A 12,960-nucleotide genomic window follows, 5' to 3' on the forward strand; every position below is an offset into this window, starting at 1 on the left:
AACAGCTTTTATTCAAAAAAATAACATTTAATTAGTCTTTCGTCTGGAAAAACAAAATTCACACTCTTTTACACAAAAAAGCAGAAAATTTTTCACATCATCACATAATAAATCAAAAAAAAAAGTTCACGTTTTTCAACAAAAGAGTCTTTATGAGATGTTGTTGAGATCCTTTTTACATAAATTTCTATGCGTTATAAGTATTAATAAATATATATCCCACTTACTTTTGTAACTTTACGCATGAAAGATTTTTTGCTTTATTTGCACAAAAAAGTACAAGAAGTTATTATTTTATATTCATTTTTCAATGGGTTTTTATTCAAGCTTTTTTTTTTATTATTTTATACAATAAATATCTTCTTTGTATATTTTTTACTTTAATCTATTTTTGACATTTTTTTTCGTCGTCAATGCACCACCCTTTGATTTTTTTTTTTGTAATTTTAAAATATTTAAATTTTTTTCTGTAATCACTTGAGACAAAAAAAAATTTCGTCTGTATCAGATAATAATAATAATGTTTGTTGTTCGTTCCTCAATATCCAGCAACAAAAGCGCGGATAATCCCGTTTTAAATATTTTGCATGAGAAAATTGTGCTTTACGGGATTATTATATGCTCACTCGTTTCACTGTTATTATCTTAATGAAATAACTTGACTAGACTAGACATAATATATTAATTTTTTATGCATTAATTTTTATGGATGGTGAAGGAAACTTTTCCTTTTTTTAAATATTTTTTATGTTCCAATTAATTTCTTAAAAATAAATCCAATAAAAAAGTTTTTTATTTTTATTACTTGTAAAATTATTTTTTTAAGTGAATGTTTCAACACTTTTTTTTTATTATTTTAGATTTTCCGCGGAAAATTTTCACATCTTGCCATGCCGAAGGATGTTGTTAAACTGATGCTTATCACCAAATATTCTGCTGTAAATACTCTGTTGTTGCATTTTATCCTCCATACGCGACAGTCATGCACGCGTAAGACTTGTTCAGATAAGCAACGTAGGAAAATCAGTGAATAGAAAGGAAATAGGGAGGCAAATTTTTGTAGACTTTTGTGATAAGGAATGCGTTACGGAGAGCGCCAACACAAAACGAGAGAGAAAATGGAGTAGCAGCAACTTGTTGAATGAAATCATATGATTGACATTGAGAGAATTTTATTACGTCGTTACCGGCATCAGAACAGCTGATTCAATATAAATTCTACACAATACAGTATCATTTTTATCATATGGCACGATTGTCTCATGCTTCCTCGACAGTCGTCAAAATTAGTGAATTAAACTTTTCCACGTCAATTTCCTCGATTACCGTGACATTCTTGAAATTTACTTCGTCAATGTGGTCGATGACAACTTGTCCGCGCGTAAATTTGCCACTTAGCTCGATTGTCATGTGAAAATCCTCCGTTTTTCGCATAATTGATGCGTCAATAAAACTCGCGGCGCAATAAGCATCATACGGGGACCATTCTGCCATGCCAATTGCTTCATAGCCTTTTTTCTCAATCGGATTCAGAAGTTGCGTAATTTTATTGTCAGTTTTTCCGAGGACATTTAGACGATACTCGAGGGACGTTTGCTTGCAATTATTAATAGTTTCCAGGGGAAGGAGTTTAATTCGGCATTTGGAAGATTGAAAGACGATAAATGCTGCTTCGGGATCGCAGTAAAAGTTAAATTCAGCTGCTCTTGTGATGTTGCCGACGCCATGTCGATTGCCACCCATGACATAAATATCTTTGATTTTTTCACGAGTTTCTGGGTGCATTTTGTACAAAAGTGCCAAGTTTGTAAGAGGTCCCAAGCAAAAAAGTGTCACATCATCATCTTTTGTTATAATTTCGTGCATCGCTTCAATCGCATGTGACTTTCGTATGAGACTCATATCCGGCTCCGAAGAAAATTTAACGTCACAAAATCCATCAACGCCGTGAAAAGAGACATTTACCGGTTCATGTACTACTAAAGGCTCATCACATCCCAAATAAACAGGTATCTAAAAATTTAAAAAATTCAATTTCATGAAAAAATTATTTTTTTTTTTAGATTTTCTTACATCAAGACGATTCACAGTCTCCAACACTCGCAAGACGTTTTTCCCAATATTCTGCACTGATGAGTTGCCAAAAACGCAGGTGATGGCCTTGACTTTAAAATTTTGCTTCAATTCGTTGTTCAGCATCAATAAAATCGCCCAAGCATCGTCCGTGCCAGCATCGACGTCTAAAATTACGGATTTCTGTTTTGGTGTCATTTTGTTGCGAAGCGTACCAGATGTTCAATGTTCAACTCACAAATAACGAATGAGTAAACTTTTGGTTTTTATTGTTGAAGCGGGTTAAGTTTTGATAATAATTTCTTTGTGTGAGCGTACTCTTATCTTGTAGTAAACAAATTGTATTGTGCAGTGGCGTAGCAGGTACAAATTGTGTGGAGATAAGATGGATTTCGTGTATGACTAATTGTTAGAAATGTTCTCGTTATCATGCTTCACGAAATCTTGTTAATTAAAATGACTTGTTTGCGACTTGAGACATATGGCACATAAACTTGTTTTCATCAGACATTCTGTTTTGAGTATTGCACAACAGGTTTTTGGCAAATTTTGTTGTTTCCGTATTCTTTCTTTCTCATAATAAGTCTTAAGATGCAGTTTTGCATATATTTTTTTAATAAGAATTTATTTACAAAATATAATTAAATTTATTTAACAGACGTTCTAAATTACCATTAAAAAAAAATAAAGTTTTTAAATAAAATGACAAAATTAAAAATTTTTTGTTCGTTCTTCAATATTTTTTATTAAGTTTTCTTTTTATAAAAAATTGTTAAAAATTAAAAAAATAAGTATTTTTACATAAAAAATTTTAATAAAAATTGTTCGAAAAATTCTTTTATTTTTCGTTTCCACAAAATTTATCCGGAAATTTATAATATAAAATTATTAACTCAATAAAAAATTAATACAAATTTTCATTAAACAATAAGTACAAAATTTACCTCAATGTAGAGGAATTAATTTTCGACATAAATAAATTGACTTTTAGACGAAATTTACAATAAAAAGAGAGAAAAAATCGAATGCGACCCGCACTCGTCGAAATCCCAGCAGAAAAAGGTCGAATTAACAATTTGGCAATTTTGAATCAGCTGATTATCAATTAATTAATAATTTAAAAACTATCCGTTGCATAATTTTTTAACAAAAATATTAAAAATAAGTAGGTATGTATTTGTGCAGTAATTTTGTGAAAAATATTTTTAGGAAAAGAAATCCATAAAAATTCCAAAAAATTCCATAAAAAAATTTTTTCTTTTGAAAATTTTTTTTAAAAAGATTTCTGAGAATTATTAAATTTAAAATTTTAAGATATTTTTCTTAAGGATTTTTCAGGAATTAAGGAATTTTTCTAAGGAAACTTTTCTTGAAAATTTTTGAGAAAAGCCAAAAATTAAAAAAAAAATGTTGATTAAATTTTAATCTTTTTATTTTTATTCCTTTAGATTTTCGACTTTTCAAAAATATTAAAGGATAAGAATTTTAAAATAAAATAAAGTAATTCTATTGCATGAATAAAAATATATTTTTTAATTACAATTTTTGAGATTTAAAATTTAATTATTTTTTTGAATGAAATTTACAAATTTACAAAAATTTTAATTATTTCTATATAATTCTTTAAATAAAAGTTATTTTTTCATGAGCTTTTCGTAAAAATCATTCAATGACTTTTTAAACAGCGTTTCAAATCTCCTGCTTTTTCCGTTATCTACAAAAATTGTCTCGGCACTAACTTCCAATTTCCCGCTGAATTTGCTGTGAAAAAAGTGTCCAGAAACCATGACTTTCGTATTTTTCTCAAACACATCTTCATTTTTTTTAAATGTCTTCTCCATCCATCCTTCTAAACCTTGTAAGGGCAATCTATAATCTGAAACTGTCCTTGCCGGCAGAGATTTGATTTGCGCTTTGACCCGTTTTAGTGTCTCTTGTTCCTCTAAAAATAAAATTTTTACAAAAAATTGTTATGAAAACTTAAAAATGTTAAATTACCGAGAATTTTCTTCGATTGATGATGATAATGAACAATAACTTTGCCAGTTCCGTCATCCAAGAGATAAACAGCTTTTTTCTCATCATTAACTTGTTTCACGAGGAAACATTTTCCGTAAAGTAAGACTTTGTCGAAAAATTGGTCACGAAGGCAGAACAAAAATTTATCAACGGTTTCGACTTTTGGAATATCTTGCGCCATGATGGGAATTGTAACTTTCACGAAATGACGAGGACGGTAACGACGACGATGAATAACGGCTTGTTTGGGTTGCGGCACAGGTGGTTCTGATTGCGTATAAAATCCAAGCGAAAAATTTTCAGTATTTTGTGTGATGGTGTCTTGAACTGTTTGGATGCTCTGATTGTCAGTTTCAATTTGTTTCATCAAATTTTGAAGCTTAGATTGCAGTTTTGGAGCGGATTTTTGTAGTACGGGAGATTTTTCGGGTTGTTGAAAAGCTGAATTGCTGGTTGATTCGTTTTCGGTCGAAGCAGATGAGGAAAATAATTGTGGAGAAATAAAAACTTCTTGAGTTGTCTCAATTTTTTCTGAATTACTCGATGGAATATCAGCGATTGTCTCGATTAGCTCTTGATTGACGATATTTTTGATTGTTTCGTCGTTTGATGTTTCGTCAGAAGCTGAAATTTGTATCAAAATCACAGGTTGACTATGAAATTCTGACTGAGCTCCCAAAGATTTGCTTCCAACAAATCCAGATTCAACACTTTCTGTCTGTATTTTCTGCTTTTTGTTTGGAGGTAACATATTTTCTGGCGTAGAAGTGAATTCTGGATCAATTTGCGATAAAGTAGGATCAGAGTTAACTTGGCTAGGAACCAAATTACTCGATGGAATATCAGCAATTGTCTCGATAAGTTCTTGATTTATTTCATTTGAGGGATTTTCGGACAATATTTCTTCAGAATTTGTCTCAATTTGTGATTTTTCGATGAAATTTAGCAAAATTTCCGAACTTGAAGTTTGGGAATTGCTTCCAACGATCTCTTGATCAACATTTTCTGTCTCTATTTCTATTTCCTGACCAATTTCTGGAGTGGAAAATAATTCTGCAACAATCTGTGACAAAGTAAGTTTCGAGCTTGAAGTTGATTCAATGGATTCCGGATTACTTGATGATTGTTCTACGAGCTCTTTGAAGGTTTCATCGTTTGTTATGTCGTCAGAATGCGGGATTTGTATCAAAATCACAGGTTCACTGAACATTTCCGACTGAGATTTGCTTCCAACAAATCCCGATTCAACATATTCCTGTTCAATTTTTCGTTTCTTTGTGATTTCATGACCGAGTTCGAGATAAAAATTGATTTCCGGAGCAGTTTGTGACAAAGTAGCATCGGAATTCACTTGACTTGGAATGGAATTTGAAACAATGGTTTCCGGATTACTTGATGGAATGTCGGCAACTGTCTCGATAAGCTCTTGGTTTACTTCATTTGTTTGATTTTCTGGTATTTTTTCATCAGAACTTGTCTTAGATTGTGAAGTTTGGACTGAAATTGGCGGTTCACTCAATAATTCTGACTGAGTTGCAATAGATTTACTTTCAATGAATCCTGATTCAACGCTTTCGGTTTCTATTTTTCGTTTTTTGATAATTTTTCGGCTTATTTCTGGAGTAGATGTGAATTCTGGAGCAATTTGCGACAAAGTACGGTCTAATTTGCCTTGATTTGAGACGATTTTTTCCGATGGAATGTCAGCAACAAGCTCTTCATTAACTAATTTTGATGAATTTTTATTGCTCTTTGCCTTTTCCGGTGTCAAACTTTTTGTTACTCTTTCACTAATCTGGCATTTTTGGACAAAAGGCATCGGTTGACTAAATTCCAATCGAGCTCCTTGCGACTTTTTGCCGGAATCAACATTTCCAAGTGGTTTTCGAGCAACTTTCGGTGTTACATGAACAACTGTTTGGCTCAACGATGCGTTGCTTTCATCAGCCTCCTCATCAAAATCCATGACATCTTCTTGCTTATCCAAATAATCAAGCACCTTTGCATTGCTGCTTACTTTTGAAATATTCAAAATATCCACATTTTCCGAGGACAAAATGGAAAAATTCAACTTTTTCAGCAGTCGTTCCTTGACCGTTTCGAATCTCGTTACTTTTTCATAAACCGAATCACGGATTTCGCCTTCTTCCAATGAGCTCACGGAAGTGTTCGTTGGACTGTCGGGTCCCAATTCTCCTGATTCCAGTGATGTATCCATCATTTTGCGTTAGTTTCTGATTATTTTAGTGAGATTTTGATACATTTTAAAGATACGCGCTTCTTTATTGACAAACAGTTAAAACTTGAGGCAAGTGCAACTTCAAAAAATGTTTCAAAATTCATCCTGATTTTTTTTTAAATTAATTTTCTGGATTGATATTTTAAATCGAGTGTTCGAATGTTGAAAAAAATTTAAAAAATTTTAATTTTAAATTTTTAAAAAATTTTCTCAGAATTTTTTCAAAGAAAAATATTTAACTTGGCAAAGAAAAAAATTATCTATTCTAATTTTTTTAAATTTTAAAGAATTTTTTTTTAATTTTAAAGAAACTTTAAAAAGAAAACTCACTTTGACAAAAGACAAATATCAAAATTTATTAAAAACTAATAAATAATATAAAATTCAATATTTTCTTAAGTTTTCAATTTCATATTGAGAAAATATAAAAATGGTAATAATTAATTTTACAATTAAAATCATTAATTTCTTCATTAAAAAACTAAATGTAACAAAAATGATAAAAAATGTTCAAAGTTTAGAACTTTTATGAACAAAAATTTATGAAAAAATTCCAAATTTTAATTAAAAATTATACAAATTTTTATAATTTCTTATTTTTTAAATTTTGAGAAAATATATTTCAATTTTCTCATAAAAAATATTCACCTTAGAAAATTCAGGAACAAAATCAATTATATTTTTAACGATTCTAAGAAAATTTTTACTTTCCAAAAGTTAAAATTACAAAAAATCAATGAAATTGAAAACACTTTTGAACTTTGTATCGTCCTATATCATGTGAAATGTCAAAAAATCACATAATCAACAAAAACAAACGAAAAAATGTTGCGGCGAATTTCCTTTTTTGCGGGTTTAGTAAAACCTCGCTTATGCCCTAAACCAATTTTTAGTCAAATAAATTTAGTGAGACACAGTTCAGCACTACCAAAACCCGCTGACACTCTTTCCATCACAAATCCAAATGTCCAAAAATATTTGGAGAGTATCCGGGTGGAATTTTACGCCTTGAAAGTCGGCGAAAATCTCACAAGGGACCAACGAAAACGGATGAGAATGCTGTCTGACGTCGTCGAATTGGTAGAACAACGAAACGTTTTGCTCAAAAACATCAGCAGCTTGAACGACATGAAAGACGAGAAGGACGAAGAGATGATGGCTCTCGTGAAGGAAGAACGTGAAGTTTATTCAGAAATGCTGACAAAAATGGAAGAAGACATCATTCAACAATTATTCGAAATGGACGACAGCGAAGATTACGAATCGTTTATGTTGGAAATCGCTGCTGGCGTCGGAGGACAAGAAGCGATGCTCTTTGCCAACGAAATGTTCGACATGTACACCAAATTTTGCCTTTACAAGGGATGGCAATGCGAAATTCTCTCATTTGACGAGTCAGATGTCGGCGGATGTCGTCATGCGTGTTTGTTAGTAACGGGCGACGATGCTTTTCGCTGTTTGAGACTCGAAGGAGGCGTTCATCGGGTCCAACGAGTTCCTGCAACGGAAAAAAGTGGCAGAATTCACACGAGTACCGTATCTGTGGCGATAATTCCGCGCCCGGATGACCTCAATATCGACATCCAAGAGAAAGATTTGAAAATTGAGACGAAAAGATCAAGCGGAGCCGGCGGACAAAGTGTAAATACAACCGATAGTGCCGTGCGAGTAGTTCATTTGCCAACGGGCATTGCTGTGGAAAACCAAACGGAACGATCGCAACACAAAAATAAGGAATTAGCGATTCGGAGACTGAAAGCGCGACTTATTCAGGCACACATTGAGAAACAATCGAGCGAAGTGAATTCGTCGAGAAAGAGTCAAGTCGGCACAAGTAATAGAAATGAGAAAATTCGCACTTATAACTTCAATCAGGATCGAATTACGGACCATAGAATTGAAGGAGGGACCGTTCACAACTTGAAGGGCTTCTTGAATGGCGGACACGAGCTGGAAACGATAATTTCTCGCGTTAATTCCAGCTTGAGACGGAAACATTTGATGGAAATTATTAGAAATATGAAATAAATTCCTTTATTTGATAACAATTCCCCAATCGCCTGTCGATCCTACTTCCACTAAATGATCGCGCACAGCTTTATCCAAAATTTCGTACAACTCTTTTGCTCCTTTCGTGGCACATTCCAACACTTTTGGCAAGCAATCCAAGTGAAATCGCTGTGACATCTCCATAAATGCAATTTTTCCCGATTTTGGTAACGTAGCCACTGTCAACACAGGTCCTCCGCTCACCTCTTCGACATTCGAAACATCCATCAGTGCCACATCGTCGTTCGCGAGTGATGCCGTACACGCACAAACATACTCCTTCAAGCAAATGCCAGCATCAATTAAAGCCAGTGTCGCAGCATTTATCGACGCACAATAATTTCCGCCGTCACTTTGAAGCACCTCGATAAAGACATCGATCTGGGATCGTGGATACAAGTCCGTCATAATTGCCGCACTCAACGTTTCCTGCAGGTGAATTGTCATTTCTTGCGATTTGCGGTCCCCGCGAGGGCGAGTTTTGCGTTCGCCCGTGGAAAATGTCGCCATGCTGTACTGACAATTGACGACAACTTCGTCGTGATTTGCTTTCTTGGCTTGATGAGGTCCGTAAACGGCAGCGAGAACCTTTGTGTTGCCCATTTCCAGATATGCCGAGCCATCGGGTTGACTGAAAACACCCAAGCGACATCGAACGCGACGTAATTCGTTGGCGCGACGGCCATCCAAGCGGAGGCCTTGATCGGAAAGGAGTTCTTTTGACATTATTTAAGGGAAATTTTATGATTTTTTGAGAGGTAAACAATGCGGCGTGTGACAAATGAGGTAACCCGATGTCTGAAAATTTTTATTAAGGACGCTCCAACTATAAGAATTCGAAAAAATTGATTCAAAATTAAAAAACAAAAATCTAAAAACTAATTTTTTGTGAAATTTAGTCATTTTTCTTCAAAAAAAAAAAAATAAAATAAAATAAATAAATAAAAAATTACGAAAATAAATGTACAAAAATTTTGACTTTTTCATCGAAACCAATCCAAAATTAAGATATCGAAACTTCATAGTTTGAAGATTTGAAGGAATTTTTGAGATATTAAAATAGTATTTAAAAATCAAATCGTTTAAAAAATCAAAATTTCTGACAAAATGAGACAATTTTCAATATTTTAAATCCAAAAGCCTTAAAAATCGTAAAAAAAATTCAAAAATTGAGGTTTTTATGGTTTTTAATACTTAAAAGTATTTAAAATAGTCTCATTTTGTCAAAATTTTGCTCAAATTTAACAAATTTCTTATAAGCGATGAGTTTTGAGGTGACTGTACCTCGAAAAATTCCTCAAATTCACAAACTTTAAAATTTTGGTAGAAAAAAAATAACAGAATATCACAAAAAAATTGTTTTTAGAGTCAAAATCTTAAAAATCAAGAAAATTGAAAGAAATATTTCAAAAAATCTTAACTTTTAATTTATTTCTTAGTATGAGTCTTTCGAGCAGTCGCCTTATGCAAATGAGAAACCTTCCGTTTCTGTCCCATAAACAGTTTCCGTGCGTTTTTCGCGTGTTCCAAATTAATCGTATCCATATCAATATTCGGTAATTTCACCGTGTAGGGCTTGTCATTATAAACTTTGGTCCTCTTGTTCGTATTGAACTCCATTTTCTTCAACGTCGACACCTCTCGCATGAAATTCCGCATCTCAGCTGGCGTGTTGCAATCAAAAACAGACGACAAAAATGCCTCGAGGAAATCTTTATCCTTGACTTCTGGGTCATGTAACAAACTCAGAAGGAAATACTTGAACGTAGTTGTCGTATATTGCGCGATTTTCTTCTCATTTTGAATCAGCAGGAACAGGAGACGAGAAAAGTTGGTCCAATCTTGGTTCAAAAGACAATTCCGGGCTTCGTATTGTGTCCGAACGTAACAATCTGGAATGGCGGGAGGAATTTGTTGGTCCTTCAGTTGCGAGCAAATATCCTTGTAGCAATGCAAATTGTCAGTTTTTTCCGTTAAAACGCTGTAAATGGCATTTCGGAGCTTTTCTTCGGGAATTTTTTCCTTCTCGAAACGGAAATTTTCAATGTAATGCGGGCGTTTGTCTTCCTCTCTTTTGCGTTTTTTCGCTTTGGCGTCAGGTATCAAGAATTCTTCGTCTTGTAATTCACGGCGGCGACTTTTGTGAGCTACGGGTAGCTCTTTTTCCTTTAGTTTTGCCTTTTCTTTTAACGTTGGAGGGTCATTTGGCAGCCTTTTTGGAGGTTGCCTGAATTTTGGCTTTAGTTTTGATGGCATTTTTTACTAAAAATCTAATTTTTAGTAAATTTATGCCGACAATGTGCGTTTGTTTATGAGACAAATCAACAGCTGATTGAATAGGGTGACTAAAAAATTTGTATTTTTTGGAATAAATTTAAGGGACATCCTAAAAAATTAATCAAAAACAAGGCTGTGATATAAGAAATTAACAAAAATGTTAATAAAAAGCACTTTTAGATGCTTAAAAAACATAAATTCAAACTTTTATCGTCTTGCATCAACTTACGTTCAAGGTCAATCTCCCGAACCAAAGATCCGAGAATATTTTTACTTTGTCAATCATGAAGGAATGGTAAGAAATTTCCTCAAATTTTTAATTTTTAATCAATTTTAATAATTTTTTAGCTTTTTCTCGATGACGCTCGTATGAAAAATTTCACTTCCTGCTTCAAAGACAAAAAATTTCTCGAATTTTTCTTCAAACGTCTGAAAATCAACGACACCAATCGCTATACTGAGGACTTCCCCTATTTGAGTCTTTGTGGTCGTGAACGAAATTTTGTGCGATGTGACGATCTTCCAATTGTTTTCACTCACATCCTGCCAGACAAAAAGGATCCAACGAAAGAACTTTTGACCTACAATTACGCGTCAGATCTGTTAACAGTCGATTTCGAGCCTGACAAGATTTTTATGGCGCCTTCGGGAAAAGTTTATCATCCAGCACCAGCGAGATATGGCAATATTGGACTCATTCGATCGAAGTTGGCAATTGAGTTGAGTAAAAATTTCGAGTTTAAAACGAACGGAGAAGAAGAGGCACCAAAAGCGATCAATTGGGGAGACAAAAAATATGACATAGACGATAGTTGGGTAAGCAAAGCTGTTGTATTCAAGCCTTTGTAATAAATATTCATATATCAAAATGTGTTTTTTTCCTTAAAATTAACATAAAAACGATTCTTATGACTAGATTAACAAATTATTATTACATTGATGATTGCATGATTTTGTTTAGAAGGGAAAAGCTAAGAGGAGCAGGACTCCTTAAAAGACACGAAAAGCAGACTAAAGCGTGGATGACATCTAAATCCTACGTAATTTGAGTAGATTGAGCTTCTTACAAGTCTTTTCTTAATTTTTTTTTTCATAATTTTTCGTGAAAAATTTTTTTTTCTCCCTTTACAGAGACTCTTCCGCACAATTTTTCATCTCTTCCAAAACGGGATCGTGAATTTCGTTCTCATATTTGTCAAATTTTATGTAGTGCTTGTCTTCGGTGGGTGCCGGATCATACAACTTATCTAAGCTCATTTTTACACTTTCCTTCACTTTTGCCATGAATTCGGCGTTGTTGTTGGTCCACGCTTCAAATGCTTCCTTGTTGACGACTTTGCCTTGATCTGGGTACTCGAACAAATAAATTATGTATTTGGCAATTTGCCATAAATGGTTGTCCGAACTGAATTTGGGAAAGGCTTCGGAAATGTCCATTGTGCCTGTAAATGGGCAAATACTCGGATGATAAACTTCACTCTGAAAAATTACGGTCTAAAATGGAAAAAAATCTTTAAAAATCGAATTTTGTGAGAAATTTAAGGAAATTTTACAGGTGGTTGTGATGTATTTGGGAAATCCTGCGGAATGGAAATCAAAAATCTAAATATTCCGTCTTGGTAGAGGCCTTGTCGCACGAAAATTACTCCGAACCAGGCGAATGACGATTCTGCTGATGGAATCAAATATAAACCAGGAATGCATTCGCTTTGTAGCATTTTACTAAAAGGCAAAAATTAAAAATAATTAATATGAAAAGACATAAAAATTGGAAAAACCCCTTACAATTCTGCCAATATTTTGTATTCCTGATGAATTTTGCTCTGCATTTTTTCAGACAACACCATTGTTGAGTCCAGTGTCATTTTTTCTCAATTTCTTCAGTTTCTTTTGATGCGAGAAAATGTCCTTGTAAGTCACAATACTGCTAGAAATCTATTCTAAAGGGGTTTATTGTAGAAAAATCACAAAATTTCTTTTTATTTTTGTTTACGTCTGGAAATTTTTATGTGAGACGAGTGAAATTGATAAAAGAAATCGCCTTGCAAATTCAATTTAAAAAGCGCCTCATGTTTTTGTGGCTTGTCTTAGAACTAAAATTGGTTTTAAATGTTTTGAACGTTATTTCGATTCAAATTTATTGACGTTAAAATTGGAAAATTTCCTTAAATAGCAACTTTTATATAGATTTTCTTTTAAAAATCTGAATATTTAAATATAATTCAAAGAAATTTTAAAATTTTAAAAATTAATTTTATTTTTAATGCTAATTGTATCGAAAATCTTATTGTAAAGATCCTGAT

General features: G+C 33.1%; 6 protein-coding genes across 7 annotated transcripts; 2 read left to right on the forward strand and 4 right to left on the reverse strand.

Annotated features, from left to right (window-relative positions):
- Positions 1-340: 340 nt before the first annotated feature.
- Positions 341-3,149, reverse strand: LOC134826960 (pyrimidine-specific ribonucleoside hydrolase RihA-like). Of its 2 annotated transcripts, XM_063839474.1 has the most exons (3): positions 3,018-3,137; positions 2,074-2,240; positions 341-2,013 (listed from the first exon to the last, which is right to left on the reverse strand). In XM_063839474.1, exons 2-3 carry the CDS (start codon positions 2,197-2,199, stop codon positions 1,261-1,263), a joined length of 879 nt encoding a protein of 292 aa, XP_063695544.1. In that variant the 5' UTR covers positions 2,200-2,240; positions 3,018-3,137; the 3' UTR covers positions 341-1,260. The 2 variants fall into 2 exon arrangements, with proteins under 2 accessions (XP_063695544.1, XP_063695543.1); XM_063839473.1 differs by having other exon boundaries at positions 342-2,013; positions 2,074-3,149.
- A 448-nt stretch (positions 3,150-3,597) lies between these two features.
- Positions 3,598-6,349, reverse strand: LOC134827555 (uncharacterized). The gene is made up of 2 exons (XM_063840263.1): positions 4,072-6,349; positions 3,598-4,015 (listed from the first exon to the last, which is right to left on the reverse strand). The coding sequence occupies exons 1-2, from the start codon at positions 6,311-6,313 to the stop codon at positions 3,708-3,710; spliced, it is 2,550 nt and encodes an 849-aa protein (XP_063696333.1). The 5' UTR covers positions 6,314-6,349; the 3' UTR covers positions 3,598-3,707.
- Positions 6,350-7,127: 778 nt separating this feature from the next.
- LOC134827556 (peptide chain release factor 1-like, mitochondrial) lies at positions 7,128-8,359 on the forward strand. The gene has a single exon (XM_063840264.1). The coding sequence runs from the start codon at positions 7,157-7,159 to the stop codon at positions 8,357-8,359; it is 1,203 nt and encodes a 400-aa protein (XP_063696334.1). The 5' UTR covers positions 7,128-7,156.
- Positions 8,340-9,106, reverse strand: LOC134827557 (exosome complex component RRP41). Its single transcript, XM_063840265.1, has one exon. The coding sequence runs from the start codon at positions 9,104-9,106 to the stop codon at positions 8,366-8,368; it is 741 nt and encodes a 246-aa protein (XP_063696335.1). The 3' UTR covers positions 8,340-8,365.
- Positions 9,107-10,771: 1,665 nt separating this feature from the next.
- LOC134827558 (UPF0598 protein CG30010) lies at positions 10,772-11,531 on the forward strand. The gene is made up of 2 exons (XM_063840266.1): positions 10,772-10,952; positions 11,006-11,531. Exons 1-2 carry the CDS (start codon positions 10,815-10,817, stop codon positions 11,504-11,506), a joined length of 639 nt encoding a protein of 212 aa, XP_063696336.1. The 5' UTR covers positions 10,772-10,814; the 3' UTR covers positions 11,507-11,531.
- On the reverse strand, positions 11,478-12,658 carry LOC134827560 (protein crossbronx homolog). The gene is made up of 3 exons (XM_063840267.1): positions 12,443-12,658; positions 12,211-12,379; positions 11,478-12,151 (listed from the first exon to the last, which is right to left on the reverse strand). Exons 1-3 carry the CDS (start codon positions 12,520-12,522, stop codon positions 11,783-11,785), a joined length of 618 nt encoding a protein of 205 aa, XP_063696337.1. The 5' UTR covers positions 12,523-12,658; the 3' UTR covers positions 11,478-11,782.
- Positions 12,659-12,960: the final 302 nt, after the last annotated feature.

The sequence above is a fragment of the Culicoides brevitarsis genome, chromosome 1, assembly GCF_036172545.1.
Source record: "Culicoides brevitarsis isolate CSIRO-B50_1 chromosome 1, AGI_CSIRO_Cbre_v1, whole genome shotgun sequence".
In the NCBI taxonomy this organism is placed as follows: domain Eukaryota; kingdom Metazoa; phylum Arthropoda; class Insecta; order Diptera; family Ceratopogonidae; genus Culicoides; species Culicoides brevitarsis.

Excerpts from the sequence above, each read along its gene's own strand:
- LOC134827557 (XM_063840265.1), bottom strand. The coding sequence starts at position 9,106 with ATGTCAAAAGAACTCCTTTCCGATCAAGGCCTCCGCTTGGATGGCCGT.
- LOC134827560 (XM_063840267.1), bottom strand. The coding sequence starts at position 12,522 with ATGACACTGGACTCAACAATGGTGTTGTCTGAAAAAATGCAGAGCAAA. Across the intron at positions 12,380-12,442 it reads TACAAAATATTGGCAGAATT|TAAAATGCTACAAAGCGAAT; the intron begins GTAAGGGGTTTT and ends TTTGCCTTTTAG. Across the intron at positions 12,152-12,210 it reads CAAATACATCACAACCACCT|ACCGTAATTTTTCAGAGTGA; the intron begins GTAAAATTTCCT and ends TTTCCATTTTAG.
- LOC134827555 (XM_063840263.1), bottom strand. The coding sequence starts at position 6,313 with ATGATGGATACATCACTGGAATCAGGAGAATTGGGACCCGACAGTCCA. Across the intron at positions 4,016-4,071 it reads TCAATCGAAGAAAATTCTCG|AGGAACAAGAGACACTAAAA; the intron begins GTAATTTAACAT and ends TTTTATTTTTAG.
- LOC134826960 (XM_063839473.1), bottom strand. The coding sequence starts at position 2,271 with ATGACACCAAAACAGAAATCCGTAATTTTAGACGTCGATGCTGGCACG. Across the intron at positions 2,014-2,073 it reads AGACTGTGAATCGTCTTGAT|ATACCTGTTTATTTGGGATG; the intron begins GTAAGAAAATCT and ends TTAAATTTTTAG.
- LOC134827556 (XM_063840264.1), top strand. The coding sequence starts at position 7,157 with ATGTTGCGGCGAATTTCCTTTTTTGCGGGTTTAGTAAAACCTCGCTTA.
- LOC134827558 (XM_063840266.1), top strand. The coding sequence starts at position 10,815 with ATGTTAATAAAAAGCACTTTTAGATGCTTAAAAAACATAAATTCAAAC. Across the intron at positions 10,953-11,005 it reads TTGTCAATCATGAAGGAATG|CTTTTTCTCGATGACGCTCG; the intron begins GTAAGAAATTTC and ends ATAATTTTTTAG.